General features: G+C 46.7%; 1 protein-coding gene and 1 long non-coding RNA gene across 2 annotated transcripts in view; one reads left to right on the top strand and one right to left on the bottom strand.

The window, feature by feature from the left end:
* The window catches only part of LOC142254901 (uncharacterized), a 73,486-nt gene that overhangs the window by 17,563 nt on the left and 31,761 nt on the right, over nt 1-24,162 (bottom strand). The gene's annotated exons all lie outside the window — the stretch shown is intronic.
* Nucleotides 22,633-24,162, top strand: part of LMO2 (LIM domain only 2) — a 19,027-nt gene continuing 17,497 nt past the window's right edge. The window contains exon 1 of the mRNA XM_075326780.1: nt 22,633-23,033. Within this exon, the coding sequence (XP_075182895.1) occupies nt 22,993-23,033 (41 nt within the window). The 5' untranslated portion in view covers nt 22,633-22,992. The remainder of the gene's footprint in view (nt 23,034-24,162) is intronic.

The raw sequence follows: 24,162 nt of genomic DNA, 5'->3' as shown, positions 1-24,162 counted from the left end.
GCCCCTTATTAAGATGACAAAATAAGGTTCCCCTCACACAGTATGATACCACAACAGTGCCCTTTATTAATATGCCCCCATAGTGCATGCCACTCATACATTGTTATGCCCCCATAGTGTCTCTTATACTTTATGATGCCCCCAAATTGCCTCATTATAATGCCACCACAGTGCCCCTCACATAGTATAGTGCCCCCAAGAGTGCCCCTCATAGTTTATGATGCCCCACAGTGCTCCTCATACATTACAATGCCCCATAGCACTCCTCATACATTATGATGCCCCACAGTTCCCCTTATACATCATAATGCCCCACAGTGCCCCTTATACATCATGATGCCCCACAGTCTCCTCATTCATTATGATGCCTCACAGTGCAACTCATACATTATGATGCCCCACAGTCCCCCTCATACATTATGATGCCTCACAGTGCTCCTCATATATTATGATGGCCCACAGTGCCCCTTATACATCATGATGCCCCACAGTCTCCTCATTCATTATGATGCCTCACAGTGCAACTCATACATTATGATGCCCCACAGTCCCCCTCATACATTATGATGCCTCCCTCACAGTGCTCCTCATATATTATGATGGCCCACAGTCCCCCTCATACATCATGATGCCTCACAGTGCTCCTCATACATTATGATGGCCCACAGTGCTCCTCATACATTATGATGCCTCACAGTGCTCCTCATACATTATGATGCCCCACAGAGCTCCTCATACATTATGATGCCTCACAGTGCAACTCATACATCATGATGCCCCACAGTGCTCCTCATACATCATGATGCCCCACAGTGCCCCTTATACATCATGATGCGCCACAGTCTCTTCATTCATTATGATGCCCCACAGTGCTCCTAATACATTATGATGCCTCACAGTCCCCCTCATACATTATGATGCCTCACACTCCCCCTCATACATTATAATGCCTCACAGTTCCCCTCATACATTATGATGCCTCACAGTGCCCCTCATACATTATGATGCCTCACAGTGCCCCTCATACATTATGATGCCTCACAGTACCCCTCATACATTATGATGCCTCACAGTCCCCCTCATATATTATGATGCCTCACAGTCCCCCTCATACATTATGATGCCTCACAGTCCCCCTCATACATTATGATGCCTCACAGTGCCCCTCATACATTATGATGCCTCACAGTACCCCTCATACATTATGATGCCTTACAGTGCCCCTCATATAAAACTGCAGAGCTTCATTCTGTACGGGCATCATGTTTCCCCCGGTGCTGAGCTATGGCGACCATGCATGAGCTGGATGGTGGAGCAGGGGGGGGGGGGGGGTGAAGGGTATAGAGAGATATCTGTATCCTAAGGCTGCAGTTACAGTTGAAACCAGAACATCATTGGGAGTTACGGCTGCATTGTGACATGAAAATCAGTGTATCACAATCACATAGCAATATCTCGTATAATGATGGTCAATGTGACTATGACGCCGCCATGATACAAACCAATATGCAAACTGTCATAATTGCTACGCATTCCCTACGTGATCGCCCATTGGCCGCTGTCTGCAGGGGAATCTTGTCAGTGTGCACATTGGCACGCGATCACCTCTGCAGTAACATACATATTTTTAAAATCGTGAACAACATTTTCCTCCCTATCCTTTGACTTTGTCATTTTTTTAGTCTTCAGCCAAACCCCAAGTCTTTTTTACACCTCCGCTGAGCGTTTGCACCACCTGGGACCACACGGTGATGAACCCAATGCTGGCGTCACGGCATGGAAAAGCTAATTTGTGAAAGTCTACTCGTATTAACGTGAATCGAGAACTTTCTAATGTCAGAGGTTAATGGAAGCCAAAGATCAAATTTTAAGTAATGTCACTGGTCATTAAGACAAAGGAAGCTCCTTGAAGGAAAGGAAAGCCGCTTCCTGCTGTCTCCTTCCATCACTTTTCTCCCTTGTAATAAACCTCTGGGCTCCTTCTTTCCTGTTTTCTTTTGCGAGATAACTAAATTGCAGCCTAGCTGTGCATTAAGCCATTTACTAAATGTCTATGGGGGGTGCAGACATAGCCATTGTATCCAGGCCCCTGTACACATGCACAGTCGAAGCAGAAAAGGCCGGGGCATGATGGAGTCCAACAGCCCAATCCATTCCATCGACAGTAGACCTGCCATCAGGAAGGACTCGGACACCTCAATACATGGTCAGCCCTTGGTGCTCCTATGACTTGGTGGTCTTATGGCTATAGAAATGGTTTTATTTTCATTAGCATAGCAAAACAATCATGATATCTGGGTGGTGTAAAGGCCCCTGTCACGCTAGGTACTGGGAAGTACCAAGAGCACGGTGAAAGGGAAGGGAAACCCGGTATCTAGGGAACCTTGACCGAACCTACTACTGGTCCCTGGGGTCCCTCACCACCATAGCTATTCACCGAGCTGGATACCTGACCCTTGGTATCCCTAGTGCTGGTCCCTGGGGTCCCTCACCACCATAGCTATTCACCGAGCTGGATACCTCACCTTAGATATCCCTAGTGCTGGGCCCTGGGGTCCCTCACCACCATAGCTATTCACCGAGCTGGATACCTCACCTTAGGTATCCCTAGTGCTGGTCCATTGGTCCCTCAAATCCTAAATAGGTTCTGCACCTATGAGCCGAGCTGGATACCTCACCCTAGGTATCCCTAGTGCTGGTCCCTGGGGTCCCTCACCACCACAGCTATTCACCGAGCTGGATACCTCACCTTAGGTATCCCTAGTGCTGGTCCCTGGGGTCCCTCACCACCATAGCTATTCACCGAGCTGGATACCTCACCTTAGATATCCCTAGTGCTGGGCCCTGGGGTCCCTCACTAGGTTCCTCACCTATGCGCCGAGCCAGATACCTGACCCTAGGTATCCCTAGTGCAGGTCCCTGGGGTCCCTCAAATCCTAGATAGGTTCCTCACCTATGCGCTTAGCCAGATACCTGACCCTAGGTATCCCTAGTGCTGGATGGGATGAGCTCTTCGTCAACCCCACTAAACACTACAGGAAGATACAGGGGGGGTAAAGAATGAACTATTTATCATTAGATGACTCGGTTAGAAGTTCAGCAAGCTTCAGCAATGATACCACAGAGGAGTACAAGCCACCTGCGTTCAACCAAGGCTTGAATGAACTGAATAATATCACCAGCACCAGTCCAAAGGAAGGAAGGGGTATATAAACAGAAAGAGAATGCTGATGATCAGCAGATGGGTGGGAGATGAGCTCCTGCTGGGTCCAAAAGGGGGAGTGATGAATGCAGCAGGAAAGCTACCTATACCAATGAATACTGACAGCAGGAACAATGGAAATTCAGGGAGCATTCTGCACAGCCAGACGCTATGACCTTCTATAGCCAGAAAGCACATGACTGTCTGACACCCGTGACACACCTGCACACGTTAGATAAAAATACAAACAAACACTGTTTACGAGATTGGCCTATCATCTGATGTATAAGGGGGTCTCCCCCAACAGATGATATTTGGGAGAGAAGGATCGGATAGTTGGAATATCAATGGTCGATGCTTTTTGGTTAAAGGGCATAAACCGCCCATAGAATCCAGCAGCGACTTTCTCCTCTCTCCCTGTGGACAGCACATGAACGCTCGGCCGAGCCAAGTGCTTACGCGTATGGAAGAGTCGCAGACAACCAGATATTTCTAAAAGCTGCTTTACACGCAACAACATCGCTAACGAGATGTCGTTGGGGTCATGAAATTCGTAACGCACATCCGGCCTCGTTATCGACGTTGTTGCGTGTGAAACGCAGGAACGACTGTTAACGATAAAAAATACTAACCTTATCGTTGACGGGTGTAAGCGATGTTGTGCGCCACGGGCAGTAATTTGCCTGTGACGCACAACCGACGGGGGCGGGTACGCTCGCTACCGATATCGATACCGATATTGCAGCATGTAAAGTGGCCTTAAGGCAAAAACTGGGGTCCTTGGATCGAATCCGAGCAAGGACAACATCTGCATGGAGCTTATATGTTCCTCCTGCTTTTCGGCGTCTATGAAGTTGACTAATATAATATTAGCCCCATTGGAATCTGTCCCTAAAAACATTGGTGTTGTGTAAACAATGGCAAAACAATAATTGGTGACCCGACGAAGGCGTTGTACAAATCGTCTACGTTCTCCTTTAAGTTACATTTGGAAAACCTGTAGAACTTTCCTTTCCAATCTTAATTCCGCCTCGTTACTTGTGAGCGGAAGGTGGAGTGGTAATTGGTAAATGATTCTTACCTCTCGCAGCTAATTAAGAGCCATGGTTTCACGTTGGCACCGCTCAGTGTGACATCGTGTGCCTTAATGAATCAACCAATTTAAGTGCAATGTTGCGTCTAATGAATCGGCTAATTACGGTGCAGCGTTGAGCCTAATTAGCTGGCGCGTTATAGAATGGCCCTGGGGCATGCACAGTATGTCGGCTCCGGAGCTCTGCGGAGGATCCAATACATGGAAACGAATATCATCTCAATAAACAGGAAGAAATGCAAACTGAAAAAGCGAAGGAGCATTCGGCAACTCATATGCAATTCACGATCACGTTGTATGGGGACATCTCTCCATTACACCCATGTCAACTTGTTAGGCATCGCATTCCAAAACCATTGAAGTGGGGCACCCTTGTGTGGCGATAGCAACCTCCAGTCATTGGGGAAGGTCCTCCACATGATTTTGGAGTTGTGCTCATTGTCGTCCTAATTAATCCCAAAGGTGTTGGACGGGGATAAGGTTAGACTTCTGTTCCTCCGCACCAAACTTGTCACCCCATAGCTTTATGGCCTTGCTTTGTGCATTGCGATAGGAAAGGACATTTTGCAAACTTTTGCCAAAGTTGTGTAAAGGATTATTCTCAAAATTCCTAAGTTATCCCTTATCCATAATGCTGGGGTTCCCACTGATGGAATCGGGAAACAGAGATCAAAGAACAGGGCTCTGGATCCCAAAACACTGCCATCTTGAATGTAGCAGAAGCTTGACCCCCACTCCGTTAGTGTATCTATCTATTGATTCAAGGTTTGGTTTTCTTCACCAACTGGAACTCTCCAGGAGGTCTAACCTGACAACCATCAATCACATCAGTGTACCAGACTATTGGTCCAAGGTTTGGTTTTCTTCGCCATCTGGACATCTCCAGAAGGTCTAACCTTCCAACCATCGATCACATCAGTGTCCCTGTCTATTGATCCAAAGTTTGGTTTTCTTTGTTAAATGGAAGTCTCCAGGAGGTCTGACTCTCCGACCATTGATCACGTTAGTGTACCTGTCTATTAGTCCAAGGTTTGGTTTTCTTGCCAACTGGCCATCTCTAGAAGGTCTGACCTTCCAACCATCGATCACATCAGTGTACCTGGCTATTGATCCAAGGTTTGGTTTTCTTCGCCAACTGGAAAACTCCAGGAGGCCTGACCCTCCGACCGTGGATCATGTCAGTGTACCTGTCTATTGATGGTCTTCTTTACCAATTGGAAGTCTCCAAGAAGTCTGACCCCCCCAACCATCAATCAAATCAGTGTACCTGTCTATTGATCTAAGATTTGGTTTTCTTCATCATCTGGAAGTCTCCAGAAGTTCTGATCTTCCGACCGTCGATCACATCAGTGTTCCAGTCTATTGTTCCAAGGTTTGATTTTCTTCGCCAACTGGAAGTCTTCGGGAGGTCTGACCCTCTGACCAATGATCACATCAGAGTACCTGTCTATTGGTCCAAGGTTTGGTTTTCTTCGCTAAATGGAAGTCTCAAAGAGGTCTGACCCTCCAACCATCGGTCCCATCAGTGTACCTGTCTACCGGTCCAAGGTTTGGTTTTCTTCGCCAACTGGAAGTTTCCAGGAGGTCTGACCCTCCAACCGTTAATCACATCAGTGTACTTGTCTATTAATCCAAGGTTTGGTTTTCTTCGCCAACTGGTTTGTAAAACTAGGACTGTGTCTGGCCATGTGACCTTGACACTTTTGCCCCCTAAAGTGCCAATAGGTCAGCAGACAAGATAATAATGGGCAGATAGTCCTCAAAGACTGTATCGTAAGCCCTTACATCAGGGGTCGCTGTGTCTGGGGTTGGGGTTCTGGCGTCTGAGCCTTATCTACAAGGCGTAAGATAGGGCGAGGACAGGATTTATCTATCAGTCCTCAGTCAGCAGAAGAGATAGATAGAGCCAAGTCATGAAATGTGCTACTGATTCCCCCACGAAGCTGGAGCTGAGGGATATTATAACTATGGGAACTTTTACTTTTCTTGATGTATATTAGATGCCAAGATCCCAAATGTGGTTTAACCGTACTTTCCAAAACACCAGGGACCTTGAAGGCCAAATGAGAGAGTTGCGAATAATAAGTCTTATCTGACCACATCACGCTGGGACCTTGTAGAATGTGTCAGCTCCACACCCAGGTTATCAGTGCATGTCAGGCCCGGGGTGAGCGGCCGCTCCCTACAGCAGAGGGTTCGGGGGGAAACGGAGAACGACTCCTGCTGCCCACCTGTGACCCACGGGGGCATTTTACTGCTGTTCAAAGCCCCAATTCATATTAGTAAGTGCATGATACTGGGGAATTAATGATGTACAAAGTGTGATCAGCCATCGTTACAGAAATGTAAAAATATAAGACTTCACACTAAGGCATAATATTTACTGCATATGTGACCCTGATCCGACCTAGTGGATCCAGGGATGGTCTACAATACCAGGGCCGGTTTATGGGGTACCATTGGGCCCCTATTTACCTTTGATTTTACTTTCTCACTTTCCAAGAACAATAACTTTTTTTTACATTTTTCCATCAATGGAGTTGTACCAGGGCTAGTTTTTTTTCTTGAGCTGAAACTTTAACTAATCCTATAGACAGTGAATGGTGCGGTACTGAGCGTGTGTGACCACCACTCCTATAGACAGTGAATCGATGGGTAGTGAGCGTGTGTGACCACCACTCCTATAGACAGTGAATGGAGCGGTACTGAGCGTGTGTGACCACCACTCCTATAGACAGTGAATGCAGCGGTACTGAGCGTGTGTGACCACCACTCCTATAGACAGTGAATGCAGCGGTACTGAGCGTGTGCGACCACCACTCCTATAGACGGTGAATGGAGCAGTAGTGTGTGTGTGCGACCACCACTCCTATAGACAGTGAATGGAGCAGTAGTGAGTGTGTGTGACCACCACTCCTATAGACGGTGAATGGAGCAGTAGTGAGTGTGTGTGACCACCACTCCTATAGACGGTGAATGGAGCAGTAGTATGTGTGTGCGACCACCACTCCTATAGATGGTGAATGGAGCAGTAGTGAGTGTGTGCGACCACCACTTCTATATACAGTGAATGGAGTGGTACTGAGCGTGTGTGACCACCACTCCTATAGACGGTGAATGGAGCAGTACTGAGCATGTGTGACCACCACTCCTATAGACAGTGAATGCAGCGGTACTGAGCGTGTGTGACCACCACTCCTATAGATGGTAAATGGAGCAGTTGTGAGAGTGTGCAACCACCACTCAATATACAGTGAATGTAGCGGTACTGAGCGTGTGCAATCGCTACTCCTATAGACAGTGAATGCAGCGGTACTGAGCGTGTGTGACCACCATTCCTATAGACGGTGACTGGAGCGGTAGTGAGCGTGTGTGACCACCACTCCTATAGACAGTGAATGGAGCGGTACTGAGCGTGTGCAACCACCACTCCTATAGACAGTGAATGGAGCGGTACTGAGCGTGTGCAACCACCACTCCTATAGACGGTGATTGCAGCGGCTGTTTCATTTGCGCTACCACTCCATTCATACAATGGACATTGGGATCGGGTCTTAGAACTCCAGAGATCATACATTTATCCTGTGGTTAAGTGATGTAAATACAGTGTGTCCACCCATATCCTGTCCACCGCCATTAACTCGAGAAGGCGGCAGCTATAGGCACAGAAGTGGTGTCTAGGTATAGTAAAGTAGCCATGCGCTACGCAATGAAACCAACTATAGCGCCACCTGGTGGAAAACAACAGAGTTAGCATTTTTATCTCGAAAACGGAACGAGATAGAGGAAAAAAAGTGAATTACAAAGTTGTAGGGCATCATCAATTCAATAGGAATCGACACCTTGCATACAGAAATGCTATGATTAGAAGGTGTAAAACTCACAAGGCTGCGGACGTGAAGCGATACCTCATGGAGACCTTCCTACAAGTCATTGGGTATGGTGGCTGTGTGGAGTGGCCTCCGCTCACCTGACCTGACCCCATTGGACTTCTTTCTGTGAGGTCACATCAAACAGCAGGTGTATGCGACCCCTCCACCAACATTGCAGGACCTACGACCAAATATCACAGATGCTTGTGCAAACGTGTCACCTACCATATTGCACAACGTGCAGCAAGATACAGTATGCTGTGCAGAGTCCAGACGTGCATTGCAGCAAGATACAGTATGCTGTGCAGAGTCCAGACGTGCATTGCCGCTGACGGGGGCCACTTTGAGCATCAAAGTTACATGAGCGCCATATGCGTGACCAGCATTCAATGTTTTGGGGGGGGGGTCATGGGTTTCATATCATAGCATTTCTGTATGCAAGGTGTCGATTCGTATTGAATTGATGATGTCTTACAATTTTTTAATCACTTTTTTTCTCTATCTCGTTCCGTTTTCGAGATAAAAATGCCAACTCCGTTGTTTTCCACCAGGTGGTGCTATAGGTCGTTTCATTGCGTAGCGCATGGCTACTTTACTATACCTAGACACCACTTCTATGTCTATAGCTGCCGCCGTTCTCAAGTTAATGGCGGTGGACAGGATATGGGTGGACATGTATATACTGTATATACTCTCAGTTGGTCCGAGGAACTCAGCCATCACGCTGGTCCTGATTTGCTGCCTTTACTCTGCACAGTTGCCCCTTTTTGTGTGCTATAGAGCATCAGAGGACAATCAGCCTTTACTATAAAGTGTGACTTCTATAAGGTCCCAGGAGAAAGAAAAAAAAAGTGCAGAAAGTTTCCATAGGAATCCACGGTATTTTATCTCTCCTTCTCACACCAGGTTCTGACATTTCAACGTGAACTTTGAGGGCAGAAATACTCTGACATTTTAGAGCGGCGATTAAAAGTTGACTGAAATCAGCGGGTTTAATTAATCAATACATAAAGCCGCCATCATACTTGTCTGTCAGTTTGGCATTTGGATTGACATTACCGCGGATTCCGACATTCAGAAATAGAAAACAAGTCCAGACGCCCTAATATGACCTATATAACTGTAGGTTACTTTGAAGGGCAGTGGTCAGGAGAGGAAAATCCCCAGAGGCGGACACCTCCGGGAACCATGGCTGACGGCCGTCCTTTCCCGGACTTTGCTGGACAATGGCGGCATGTGTCGCGGATTGGAGGTGATGGGGCAGCAGAAGACTCACTTATCCTATGCTTACAAGAGACCGAGCCCGGACCTGCAGGATCTGGACATGTCCCGCCACATCATTGACATGTTGTACAGTCGTCACCTCCAGCTGTCTATGGGATTTTAGCCGATCTCGTGAATTATGGTTCATAAAACTAATGAAAATGGCTCAGACAAAAATGATGATTCTCCTAGTAAAGACTGAAAATAATTTGACCATAGTGACATGTTAGACTGTGGTATGTCCTATAACTAGCATCACAGGTATCTACAAACTTGTAATAAGTCAGTCTGTCTATTGAGAGGGTGAAAAGTAGTCATTGTGATGTTTGGTATCATGGTGTTTACCATACTGAATATAGAGCACAAAATCTAAGGAAGGGTTGTCTCAGGAGATTAAGAAGAAAATTATAGATAAACTAGAAGGTGGCCCGATTCTACGCATCGGGTATTCTAGAATTTACGTATTGTGTAGTTCATGTATGATTTTTGTTATATATATATATAGATGTTGTTGTGTGTAGTTAGCAAGTGTTTGTGTAGGGCGCTGTACATGTTCTGAGTGTCGCGGGGGGTGAGAGCGGTGTTGTATGTGTGTTGCGTGTGTTGCGTTGTTTGTGGAGCGCTGTGTGTCTGTAGCGTTGTGTGTGTGTGTGTGTGTTGTGCGGTTTGTGTGGGTGTGGTGTGTTTTGGGGGGAGGTATGTTTTGAGCAATGTGTGTGTTGTGCAGTATGTGCGTATATTTGTGTGTGCAGCGTTGTCTGTGTGGGTGTCTGTGTAGGGCGTTGTTTGTGATTCCTAGTGTGTGTGTGTTGTGCAGTGCGCGTGTGTGTGTGTGTTGGGGGGAGGTGTGCACCTCCCATCGTGCTCCACCCGCCATGCTGCGCACTTGCAAACGTGCTCCATCCGCCATGCTGCGCACTCCTAAACGTGCTCCATCCGCCATGCTGCGCACTCCCAAACGTGGTCCATCCGCCATGCTGCGCACTTCTAAACGTGCTCCATCCGCCATGCTGCGCACTCCCAAACGTGCTCCATCCGCCATACTGCGCACTCCCGATCGTGCACCATCCGGCATGCTGCGCACTCCCAAACGTGCTCCATCCGCCATGCTGCGCACTCCCAAACGTGCTCCATCCGCCATGCTGCGCATTCTCAAACGTGCTCCATCCGCCATGCTGCGCACTCCCAAACGTGCTCCAGTGCGCAGTATGGCGGATGGAGCACGTTTGGGAGTGCGCAGCATGGCGGATGGAGCACGTTTGGGAGTGCGCAGCATGGCGGATGGACCACGTTTGGGAGTGCGCAGCATGGCGGATGGACCACGTTTGGGAGTGCGCAGCATGGGGGATGCAGCACGATGGGGAGTGCGCAGTATGGCGGATGGAGCACGTTTGCTCAGCCTCTCTCCTTCCAGCCTCCCTCAGCATCAGCCTCCCCTCCTCAGCCTTCCTGAGGATCAGCCTCTCTCGTCCCAGCCTCCTTCCTCCCAGCCTTCCCATCCCAGCCTCCTTCCTCCCAGCCTTCCCATCCCAGCCTCCTTCAGCATCAGCATTCCCCTCTTCCCCATGATCAGCCTCTCTGCTCCCAGCCTCCTCCAGCACGGCCTGGTCCTCTGCCGACACTCACACACCCGATCGCATCCACTCACACACACACCCGATCGCATCCACTCACACACACACCCGATCGCATCCACTCACACACACACCCGATCGCATCCACTCACACACACACCCGATCGCATCCACTCACACACACACCCGATCGCATCCACTCACACACACACCCGATCGCATCAACTCACACACACACCCGATCGCATCAACTCACACACACACCCGATCGCATCCACTCACACACACACCCGATCGCATCCACTCACACACACACCCGATCGCATCCACTCACACACACACCCGATCGCATCCACTCACACACACACCCGATCGCATCAACTCACACACACACCCGATCGCATCCACTCACACACACACCCGATCGCATCCACTCACACACACACCCGATCGCATACACTCACACACACCCGATCGCATACACTCACACACACACCCGATCGCATACACTCACACACACCCGATCGCATACACTCACACACACCCGATCGCATCCACTCACACACACCCGATCGCATCCACTCACACACACCCGATCGCATCCACTCACACACACAGACACTGACGATATCGCACTTACGCGCTCATACTCACAACATCCGGGGATATCACATGCTTCTGGCCATGTGATCCTCCGTCAGGTCCTGGAAGATCACAACAGCACATTTTCGCCGCCGAGAAGCAAGCGATATCCCAGGATGTTGTGAGTGTGTGGATGCGATGTGAGGTGTGTGTGAGGTGTGTGTGAGGTGTGTGTAAGAGTGAGTGTGAGTGTGATCTGATGTGTGTGTATGTTTGTGTGTGTGCGTGTGGATCTTCTGGCGCAGCAGGACCTTGATGGGCTTGATACCAACGTATCCACACCACTCCCACCACTGCCGTGCGAGCGGGGGCCGGGGGGGGGAGGGGGGGGGGAGGGAGTACAGTACTCACCTCCGTGACAGCGCTTGTAACCATGCGAGTATCCACACCAGTCCTGTGCGAGCGGGGGCGGGGGCGGGGGCGGGGGGGGAGGGGGGGGGTGGGCAGGGAGTACCGTACTCACCTCCGTGACAGCCGTGTCAGTTCGAGAAATGCGCGGGAGGAGGGAGGGGGTGGGGCCAGAGCTAACGTGCATTGCGTGAGGGGGGCGGGGCGTGGCGTGGCCGAATTGCCAATGCCTGCAGGGTGCCGGGGCGAGAGGCCAATCTGTGGGGGGGGCGGAGCCTGGGCGAGCGGCTGGCCAATCCGTGTGGGGGCGCAGCCTGGGCGAGCGGCCAATCCGTGTGGGGGGGCGGGGCCATGGCGAGCCCAGCGGCCAATCAGCTTTGTGTCACCGTAAGGACACAATTTTGGAGCATGACAGACAGACAGACAGATAGACAGACAGACAGACAGACAGACAGAATAAGGCAATTATATATATAGATATCTTAAAAGTAATGTCTATAAAATCAATCATTTCCAAGTGGCCTGATGATCCTGTTACTACAGCCGCACATATTAGTCACAAAACTAAGGTCTATGGTCTGTAGACTACCATGTGAATTATGGTTCATAAAACTAATGAAAATGGCTCAGACAAAAATAATGATTCTCCTAGTAAAGATTGAATATAATTTGACCATACGGATATGTTAGACTAAGGTATGTCCTATAACTAGCATCACATGTGTCTGCAAAGTTGTAATAATTCAGTCTGTCTATTGTGAGGGTGAAAAGTAGTCATTGTGATGTTTGGTATCATGGTGTTTACCACACTGAACATAGAGCAAAAAAAGCTAAGGGAGAGCTGTCTCAGGAGATTAAAAATAAAATTATAGAGAAATATATGAAAGGTAATGTCTATAAAATTATTTTTAAGTATCCTGATGTTCCTGTTACTACAGCTGCACATATTAGTCAGAAAACTAAGGTCTGTGGGACTGTAGACAGCCTTGTGAATTATGGTTCATAAAACTAATGAAAATGGCTCAGACAAAAATAATGATTCTCCTTGTAAAGATCGAAAATAATTTGACCATAGGGATATGTTAGACTAAGGTATTTCCTATAACTACCATCACATGTGTCTACAAACTTGTAATACGTCAGTCTGCCTATTGAGAAGGTGAGAAGTAGTCATTGTGATGTTTGGTATCATCACTGAAAATGGAGCAAAAAAAACTAAGGGAGAGTTGTCTCAGGAGATTAAAAAGAAAATTGTAGACAAACATTTTAAAAGTAATGTCTATAAAATCATCTCCAAGCGGCCTGATGTTCCGGCTGCACTTATTATTCAGGTTAAGGTCTATGGGACTGTGAGACGACACCCCTGGGTGTGACCACAAGAGTAAAATTGAAGACAAATTAAAGAGACGAATGATACAAATGGTAACAAAGAGCCAGAATAATGTCCAAAGAGATTAAAGGTGAACTCCAAGGTCCATCAGTGCCATATCGCACTGTCCATCACTGCGTTGGCCAAAATGGACTTCATGGATGATGACCTAGGATGAGGAGGAAACAACAGAAAGCAAATCATAAAAAACTGACTGGAATTCGCCAAAATGCATATTGACGAACCACAAAGCTTCTGGGAGAAGATCCTGCAGACAGATGAGAGCAAAGCATCGAACTATTCTGAAGTGGCTTCTATGAGCCCTGATCCTGATCCTACAAAACAACTCTGGATCCTGAAACCTGCAGTTTAGAGACGGCGCCTTCACAACTAAGACACAAGGAGCGTCTGCTCATGAGGAATAATACCTGCTGCCGGGGGCAAAATTCTCTGTTCAACCACAATTCGAAAGCAAAGTTTGATTATCATTAGTTGATAAATAAATTGAAAACTACTTTTTTCGGTTTCAAGTTACTTTAGTTGTACCTGTAATAGAATGTAAAACAATTTTGTCCATGGGTGACAGATAGTCCTATGGTGTCCGGCTATAGACGATCGCAGTGTTTGGCTGTGCAAACTGCTCCTTGACCTTCTATTATTCCTGCTTGGTGTATAGTATCCTATGTATCTTCTCTGCTGATGGTTTATCCCTTTTCCTTTAGGACCCTGCAGAGTTCCCCACCCTTTCAGCTGTTTCATCAGTACTTCCCTAGGTGTCCTTAAATACTCTCATTCCCTTTTGATCTATGCTGGTGATAGGTCTATCTTCCTACATATCCTGAGTGCATGCAGTAGGCTTGCATTCATCTGGAGTCACTTTGTCGTGTTTTACAGTCCTTATGGTGGAATCTGTTTGGAGATTAGTTGTTTGTTACCTTCCCGTTTGTTATCCCTGTGTGTCCTTTAGCTCTTAGTAGGGTTGACGAAGTGCTCATCCCATCCGCTCCCTATCTAGGTCCTATTTCAGGGTCAGCCAGGGTCAGTTATCCGGCTCAGCGCATAGGTGCGAAACCTATCTAGGGTGGTGAGGTAACCCAGGGCCCAGTGGTAGGTTTGGTCAGGGATCTCCATCTTCCTCTGTGTGTCCTTTAGCTCTTAGTTGGGTTGATGAAGAGCTCATCCCATCTGCTCCCTATCTAGGGTGTATTTCAGGGTCAGGTATCCGGCTCAGCGCATAGGTGCAGAACCTATCTAAGGCGTCGAGGGAACCTAGGGACAAGCGGTAGGTTTGGTCAGGGATCTCCATCTTCCTCTGTGTGTCCTTAAGCTCTTAGTAGGGTTGATGAAGAGCTCATCCCATCCTCTCCCTATCTAGGGCCTATTTCAGGGTCAGCCAGGGTCAGGTATCCTGCTCGGTGCATTGGTGTGAAACCTATCTAGGGTGGTGAGGGAACTCAGGTCCAGTGATAGGCTTGGTCAGGGATCTCCATCTTCCCCAGTGTGTCCTTTAGCTCTTATGCGGGTGTCACACAAGACGATCTATCGTGCAATATGTCATCGGGGTCACGGTTTTCGTGACGCACATCCGGCATCGTTCACGATGTCGTCTCGTGTGACACCTATGTGCGACTCCAAACGATCGCAAATCAGTTAAAAATCGTGGATCGTGTACTCGTCGCTCATTTTTAAAAAATCGTTTATTCTTATTTGTGCAGGTTGTTCATCGTTCCTGGGGCAGCACACGTCGCTCCGTGTGACACCCTGGGAACGATGAACCGCAGATTACCTGCGTCCCGCCGGCAATGCGGAAGGAAGGAGGTGGGCGGGATGTTACGTCCCACTCATCTCCGCCCCTCCATTTCTATTGGCCGGCTGACGTGTGACGCCGAACGTCCCTCCCACTTCAGGAAGTGGATGTTCGGCTCCCACAGCGAGGTCGTCCGGCAGGTAAGTATGTGTGACAGGGGTTAAACGACTTTATGCGCCACAGGCAACTAATTGCCCGTGATGCACAAACGACAGGGGCGGGTGCGATCGCTTATACGATCGCACGTTAAATCGTCCCGTGTGACGCCCACTTTAGTAGGGTTGGTGAAGAGCTCATCCCATCTGCTCCATATCTAGGGCCTATTTCAGGGTCAGCCAGGGTCAGGTATCCTGCTCGGCGCATAGGTGTGAAACCTATCTAGGACGGTGAGGAAATCCAGGGCCCAGTGGTGGGTTTGGTCAGGGATCTCCATCTTCCCCTGTGTGTTCTTTAGCTCTTAGTAGGGTTGATGAAGAGCTCATCTCATCCGCTCCCTCTCTAAGGCCTCTTTCAGGGTCAGGTATCCGGCTCGGCGCATAGCTGCGGAACCTATCTAGGGTGGTGAGGAAATCCAGGGCCCAGTGGTGGGTTTGGTCAGGGATCTCCATCTTCCTCTGTGTGTCCTTTAGCTCGTAGTAGGGTTGATGAAGAGCTCATCTCATCCGCTCCCTCTCTAAGGCCTCTTTCAGGGTCAGGTATCCGGCTAGGCGCATAGCTGCGGAACCTATCTAGGTCGGCAAGGAAACCCAGGGCCCAGCGGTAGGTTTGGTCAAGCATCTCCATCTTCCCCTGTGTGTCTTTTAGCTCGTAGTAGGGTTGATGAAGAGCTCATCCCATCTGTTCCCTATCTATGGCCTATTTCAGGGTCAGGTATCCTGCTCGGCGCATAGCTGCGGAACCTATCTAGGTCGGCGAGGAAACCCAGGGCCCAGCGGTAGGTTTGGTCAGGGATCTCCATCTTCCTCTGTGTGTCCTTTAGCTCTTAGTAGGGTTGATGAAGAGCTCATCCCATCCGCTCCCAATCTAGGGCCTATTTCAGGGTCAGGTATCCGGTTCAGCGCATAGCTGTGGAACCTATCTAGTTCGGTGAGGAAACCCAGGGCCCAGCAGTAGGTTTCGTCAGGGGGTCCCCATATTCCCCTTTCCTAGACACAGGGTTTCCCTTCCCTTTCGCCGTTTTCTGGCTACTTCCCTGTACCTAGCGTGACATAGGGCCCGGAGCTTATTGACCTCATACAGAACATCAATGCCCATTGCCTAGTGATGACATTTCACTGACTTGTCTGAAGTCCGCTCTTCTATGAAATAAGCCAGATGCAGCTTCGTATATGTCCTACTTTTGTACAAAAAGCATTATGGAAAATGTGGTTTGCAGATGACGCGTTTGTCCCCAGTCAGCAGAGCGCGGGCTGGGGATGATTCAGAGACGTGACCCCTGATACTCCTCATCCAGACCGCGAGATGTGCGCTCAGCAAATCAACAGGATTAACGTCTGAGCAGCAGCGGGAAAAAAGTAATTTACAGCAAACATGCGCTAATACAAGCCAAGGAGGTCTGCCAGTGCCGAGCAGAGCCCCCCGAAAAGTGACAGCACCATTACCGCCACGTCAGCTGCAGCCACACGGACGTCTGGAAAGAGCGACACAAAATACTAAAATCTTCGGATTAAAGAGTTATTTGTAAACAAAAACAAAACTATTTCTATTCCTAAAATAGTAGATAACTTTCTAATTGTTGGGGTCCAGCAGTAATCCCGGGAAGGGAGCCCCGCAGCCCCGTCCAGAATGGAGCAAGCGCACTACCTGTCCGTCCCATAGACAAGGAATGGGGATCGAGCATGCGCACCTCCAATCAGGACATGGCTGCCACCCGGTTCTCGGGATCTCTTCGGGTCCCAGCAGTCGGATCCCCAGTGGTCAGTTAGTTATCCTATGGGCATATCATTGGGGCAACATGTGCAGCCGCACAAGGGCCCAAGGGGTAAAGGGGCCACATCTACCTCCAATGTAGGGGGAATTGCGCATTTTGATGAGTTATTGGACTGAAAAGGGCCCATTACTGTCCTTGCACAGATGTATGGTAGTTACAGTGTATCGGCACAGATGCTTGGTGGTTATAGTCTATGGGCACAGATGCTTGGTGGTTATAGTCTATGGGCACAGATGCTTGGTGGTTACAGTCTATGGGCACAGATGCTTGGTGGTTATAGTGTATGGGCACAAATGCTTGGTGGTTACAGTCTATGGGCACAGATGCTTGGTGGTTATAGTGTATGGGCACAAATGCTTGGTGGTTATAGTCTATGGGCACAGATGCTTGGTGGTTATAGTGTATGGGCACAAATGCTTGGTGGTTATAGTGTATGGGCACAGATGCTTGGTGGTTATAGTCTATGGGCACAGATGCTTGGTGGTTACAGTCTATGGGAACAGATGCTTGGTGGTTATAGTCTATGGGCACAGATGCTTGGTGGTTATAGTCTATGGGCACAGATGCTTGGTGGTTACAGTCTATGGGAACAGATGCTTGGTGGTTATAGTCTATGGGCACAGATGCTTGGTGGTTACAGTCTATGGGAACAGATGCTTGGTGGTTATAGTCTATGGGCACAGATGCTTGGTGGTTATAGTCTATGGGCACAGATGCTTGGTGGTTATAGTCTATGGGTACAGATGCTTGGTGGTTATAGTCTATTGGCACAGATGCTTGGTGGTTATAGTCTATGGGCACAGATGCTTGGTGGTTACAGTCTATGGGCACAGATGCTTGGTGGTTATAGTCTATGGGCACAGATGCTTGGTGGTTATAGTCTATGGGCACAGATGCTTGGTGGTTATAGTCTATGGGCACAGATGCTTGGTGGTTACAGTCTATGGGTACAGATGCTTGGTGGTTACAGTCTATGGGGACAGATGCTTGGTGGTTACAGTCTATGGGTACAGATGCTTGGTGGTTACAGTCTATGGGTACAGATGCTTGGTGGTTACAGTCTATGGGTACAGATGCTTGGTGGTTACAGTCTATGGGCACAGATGCTTGGTGGTTACAGTCTATGGGGACAGATGCTTGGTGGTTACAGTCTATGGGGACAGATGCTTGGTGGTTACAGTCTATGGGTACAGATGCTTGGTGGTTACAGTCTATGGGCACAGATGCTTGGTGGTTACAGTTTATGGGCACAGATGCTTGGTGGTTATAGTCTATGGGGACAGATGCTTGGTGGTTACAGTCTATGGGCACAGATGCTTGGTGGTTACAGTCTATGGGGACAGATGCTTGGTGGTTACAGTCTATGGGTACAGATGCTTGGTGGTTACAGTCTATAGGCACAGATGTTTGGTGGTTATAGTCTATGGGCACAGATGCTTGGTGGTTATAGTCTATGGGCACAGATGCTTGGTGGTAACAGTCTATGGGCACAGATGCTTGGTGGTTACAGTCTATGGGCACAGATGCTTGGTGGTTACAGTCTATGGGCACAGATGCTTGGTGGTTACATTCTATGGGCACAGATGCTTGGTGGTTATAGTGTATGGGCACAGATGCTTGGTGGTAACAGTGTATCGGCACATATGCTTGGTGGTTACAGTCTTAATGCTGCTTAATATGTTGGTGCTATATAAAGAAAAATATTGCATGCATGTCTTTGTATCTACGTATGTCTGTGTGTGCGGGTCTCTGTGTGTGTGAATGTCTGTGTATGTGCAGGTCTGCACATGTGCGCAGTATGGGGGGGACACAGTGTAGGGGACAGTGTAAAGAGTTGGCTCAGTATGGAAAGGAGATGGCAGTATGCAGAGGGTAGTATGGAGGGCATGTACCATAAGAAGTACAGTGCAGGCATCATAATTTGTGCAGGGAACACAGTGAGGGGTAATTATCTATTGAGGGGCACAGCAAAGGGCAGATATTTTTCTTCAGAAGCATGATATTCACGCGGCTATTTTTAAGGGCACCATGTCGGGATGTGCTGCAGAAGTCCGGAGAAGATGGAAGCCTGCAGAGACTAGCTGTCAATGTAAAAAGTCATCATGGCATCTGGATAAGATCAAGAAAAGAAAAAGAACAACTCCGATCAGAGACGACATCATCTATAAGGTACATGGATGTTAATGTTTATGTGTGATACTGACTACGTCTCATCAGTACTTTGGTTCCTGTATGGTCCGCAGTCTGATAACATCAACTCCCAGCATCTGGTTATCATTGTTTAGGACATACTGGGAGTTGTAGGTTCATACAATACAAATGTATATGGTCTGACCTGGCATTACAGTTGATGTACCATGTACTGATGGTGGTTCTGGTGCTGAATTCATGTATGAATAGTGGTCCTGGTGATGTATTCAAGTACAGATGTCTGCATATGTGTTTGGGTATTTGAAATGGTATGTATTTTTGTAAGATGCCTGTATGTGGTAGTGTATTGGGGCACGTAAATACTTTCATATGATTGGGGCACATTTAATAAATCTATAAGCGCTCGTTACAGATAACCACCATGGGGATGCCCGCTCCATACCAGGCAGATGTCGGCTGTGTACATAACCGTCATCTGCATGTGACAGCAGTGATCAGAGCTCGCCTTGCTGCTGTTTTAAGTATCACTGACAGCTGCATTTAGATGCCAGTGCCGGCACTCACCAGCTCCCATCAGCCCTCTGTGACACAACTGCAGGCTGCAAATGGGTTGCCATGAGTTGCTGCCATGTTTGTTGTTTTATGAAGCCCAGCCTGAGGTTGGACTTCTTGGAAGATGTCACAATCCAAGTGCAGGGACTTTATTACAGTACACTTACTTTGTAGTGAACGGTAAATGTAACAGCTCCTTGCACTGAACCTATGACAGGATGTCAGTGGCAGCAGGGAGAATAACACTTAATTTTTTCCCTTTAGCCAACATTTATCCAATAAACCAGCTAATCAGACTTTAAATGCTATTTACTTGCAGGTTGACCTTATATCTGCCGATAAATTGCTTTTCTCAAAGTATTTTTGGCTACTATATAGCAGTATTATTTTGTGTATTGTGTAGTCCCTATGTGGAAGTATTTCTTGGCTTCTTTATGGAAGTATTATTTTGTGTATTGTGTGGGCCCTATGTGGAAGTATTTTTTGGCTACTATATGGCAGTATTATTTTGTGTATTCTGTAGTCCCTATGTGGAAGTATTTTTGGCTACTATATGGCAGAATTATTTAGTGCATTGTGAGGGCCGTATGTAGAAGTATTTCTTGGCTACTATATTGCAGCATTATTTTGTGTATTGTGTGGGCCCTATGTGGAAGTATTTTTTTGGCTACTATATGGCGGTATTATTTTGTGGGCCCTTTGTGGAAGTATTTTTTGGCTACTATATGGCAGTATTATTTTGTGAATTGTGTAGTCCCCATGTGGAAGTATTTTTTGGCTACTATATGGCGGTATTATTTTGTTGGCCCTTTGTGGAAGCATTCTTTGGCTACTATATGGCAGTATTATTTTGTGAATTGTGTAGTCCCTATGTGGAAGTATTTTTTGGCTACTATATGGCGGTATTATTTTGTTGGCCCTTTGTGGAAGTATTTTTCGGCTACTATATGGCAGTATTACTTTGTGTATTGTGTGGGCCATATGTGGAAGTATTTTTTGTCAACTATATGACAGTATTATTTTGTGTCTTGTGTAATCCCTATGTGGAAGTATTTTTTGGCTACTATATGGCGGTATTATTTTGTGGGCCCTTTGTGGAAGTATTTTTTGGCTACTATATGGCAGTATTATTTTGTGAATTGTGTAGTCCCTATGTAGAGGTATTGTTTGGCTACTATATGGCTGTATTATTTTGTGTATTGTGTGGACCGTATGTAGAAGTATTTCTTGGCTACTATATGGCAGTATTATTTTGTGTATTGTGTGGGCCCCATATGGAAGTATTTCTTGGCTACTGTATGGCAGTATTATATTGTGTATTGTGTGGGCCCTATATGGAAGTATTTTTGGCTACTATATGGCAGTATTATCTAGTATATTGTGTGGATGTATTACTTGGCTACTATATGGCAGTATTATTTTGTGTATTGTGTAGTCCCTATGTACAAGTATTTCTTGGTTACTATATGGCAGTATTATATTGTGTATTGTGTGGGCCCTATATGGAAGTATTTTTGTCTACTATATGGCAGTATTATTTTGTGGGCCCTATGTGGATGTATTACTTGGCTACTATATGGCAGTATTATTTTGTGTATTGTGTAGTCCCTATGTACAAGTATTTCTTGGTTACTATGTGGCAGTATTATATTGTGTATTGTGTGGGCCCTATATGGAAGTATTTTTGTCTACTATATGGCAGTATTATTTTGTGTATTGTGTAGTCCCTATGTGGAAGTATTTCTTGGCTACTATATGGCAGTATTATATTGTGTATTGTGTGGGCCCTATATGGAAGTATTTTTGGCTACTATATGGCAGTATTATCTAGTATATTGTGTGCATGTATTACTTGGCTACTATATGGCAGTATTATTTTGTGAATTGTGTAGTCCCTATGTACAAGTATTTCTTGGTTACTATATGGCAGTATTATATTGTGTATTGTGTGGGCCCTATATGGAAGTATTTTTGTCTACTATATGGCAGTATTATTTTGTGGGCCCTATGTGGATGTATTACTTGGCTACTATATGGCAGTATTATTTTGTGTATTGTGTAGTCCCTATGTACAAGTATTTCTTGGTTACTATATGGCAGTATTATATTGTGTATTGTGTGGGCCCTATATGGAAGTATTTTTGTCTACTATACGGCAGTATTATTTTGTGTATTGTGTAGTTCCTATGTGGAAGTATTTTTTGTCTACTATATGGCAGTATTATTTAGTGTATTGTGTAGTCCCTATGTGGATGTATTACTTGGCTACTATATGGCAGTATTATTTTGTGTATTATGTAGTCTCTATGTAGATGTATTTTTTGGCTACTATATGGCAGTATTATTTTGTGGGCCCTATGTGGATGTATTACTTGGCTACTATATGGTAGTATTATTTTGTGTATTATGTAGTCTCTATGTAGATGTATTTTTTGGCTACTATATGGCAGTATTATTTTGTGGGCCCTATGTGGATGTATTACTTGGCTACTATATGGCAGTATTATTTTGTGTATTGTGTGGATGTATTACTTCCGCATCCTCGGCAGGTATCGCTGCTGCAGTGACAGGGGGTCAGGCTGCCATTTCACCGTCTCCAATCCTCCGCAAGCTTCTTACAAATGCAATGCAGCACCTATACAAGGATGATGTATAAACGATACTTTACTGTATATACTCCGGCACAACCATTTACGATTGTAAGAGCTCAGGGTAGTGACGTGCAATGCAAAGCAGCTTCCCACAACCCCCCAGGGACTCAGGGGTTAATGAATAAGACAGCTGCAATATACTGTAGTGCTGTAGCCCTGTGCCCTAGAGGCTGGTTACAGAGATGAGAGCAGCTGTGCCTTTAAATACCATTTCCTTCTATTGTATTTGAATGGTCATCAGGAAAAAGGAAATGAAAGCAAAGGGGCTGAGCCAAGCGGCAATGCTGCAGAGGGGACCGCAATCCGCTATATAAGTGACAGCGACACAGGCTCCGCTCTCAGACCTGCCCTTCAGCTGCTGGGATACAGATGTGGCTGCTGTGTGATGGAGCCGTCATTGAGTGACACCGGGACTCAGGGGGCGACCGCTGTCATTGGGGGACCCCGATGCATGGACTCGTGACGCCAAAACCTCGGTGCAAAAGAGACAACGGATCGTCGTTTTGGATAATAAGGGGGGACGCACCGGAGAAGGCAAATGTCATCAGCCATAGAGCGGAAGAGCCTGGACCCTGCAGAGTAAGCACATGCGGGGGTCTTATTGTTATAGCACATGGTGGGGCGTAGCTGGGAGCCACTTTGCCTGTGGTCTGTGATGGGGGGCATCGGGGATATAGAGGGTCGTCAATGTAACGAGGGGGGCGGCATTGGGACAGCTTACAGATATAGAAATGACTGCCAAAATGAAAGATGGTGGGCAATGGATTGCATTGGGGCTGCAGTACATTAAACGGGGCTGAGTGGGCACCTTGAGGAGCGTGTGAACGGGACTGGTATACAAGGCGAAGGTGGCGGACAAATAGGATGGATTTTTAGCACAACTTTGTACTAAAGAATGATCTTGTGATGCACGAGCCCCAATATCACACAATGTAAGACCCCAACAGTGCCCACCACATCAGTGATATGTAGTATCACACTGGATGCCAACACTGGACACTATAGACTGATACCATGTGTCCAGTGGGTTACAGAGCAGAGGTGAGTGTGAGGCTGATAATCATAGAGCTAATATGAAAGGGACAGAAAGAAAGAAAGAAAGAAAGAAAGAGAAAGGATAGCACGAAAGAAAGAAAGAAAGAAAGAAAGAAAGAAAGAAAGAAGGATAACACGAAAGAAAGAAAGAAAGAGAAAGAAACAAAGAAAGGATAGAAAGAAAGAAAGAGAGAGAAGGATAGAAAGAAAGAAAGAAGGATAACACGAAAGAAAGAGAAAAAAGGATAGCAATAAAGAAAGAGAAAGAAAGGATAGAAAGAAAGAAAGAAAGAAAGAGAGAGAAGGATAGCACGAAAGAAAGAAGGAAAGAAAGAAAGAAAGAAGGATAACACGAAAGAAAGAAAGAAAGAAAGAGAAAGAAGGATAGCAATAAAGAAAGAGAAAGAAACAAAGAAAAGATAGAAAGAAAAAGAAAGGATAGATAGAAAGAAAAAAAAGGATAGGGATAAAGGATAGATAGAAAGAAAGGATAGAAAGCAAGAAAGGATAGCAAGATAGCAAGAAAGAAGGATAGCAAGAAAGAAAGAAGGATAAAAAAGCAAGAAAGAAGGATAGCAAGAAAGGATAGAAAGCAAGAAAGAAAGATAGCAAGAACAAAAGAAGGATAGAAAGAAAGAAAAATAGCAAGAACAAAAGAAGGATAGAAAGAAAG

Source organism: Anomaloglossus baeobatrachus, chromosome 10, assembly GCF_048569485.1.
Source record: "Anomaloglossus baeobatrachus isolate aAnoBae1 chromosome 10, aAnoBae1.hap1, whole genome shotgun sequence".
Classification (NCBI taxonomy): Eukaryota; Metazoa; Chordata; class Amphibia; order Anura; family Aromobatidae; genus Anomaloglossus; species Anomaloglossus baeobatrachus.
This window is presented reverse-complemented; position numbering and strand designations above follow the sequence as displayed.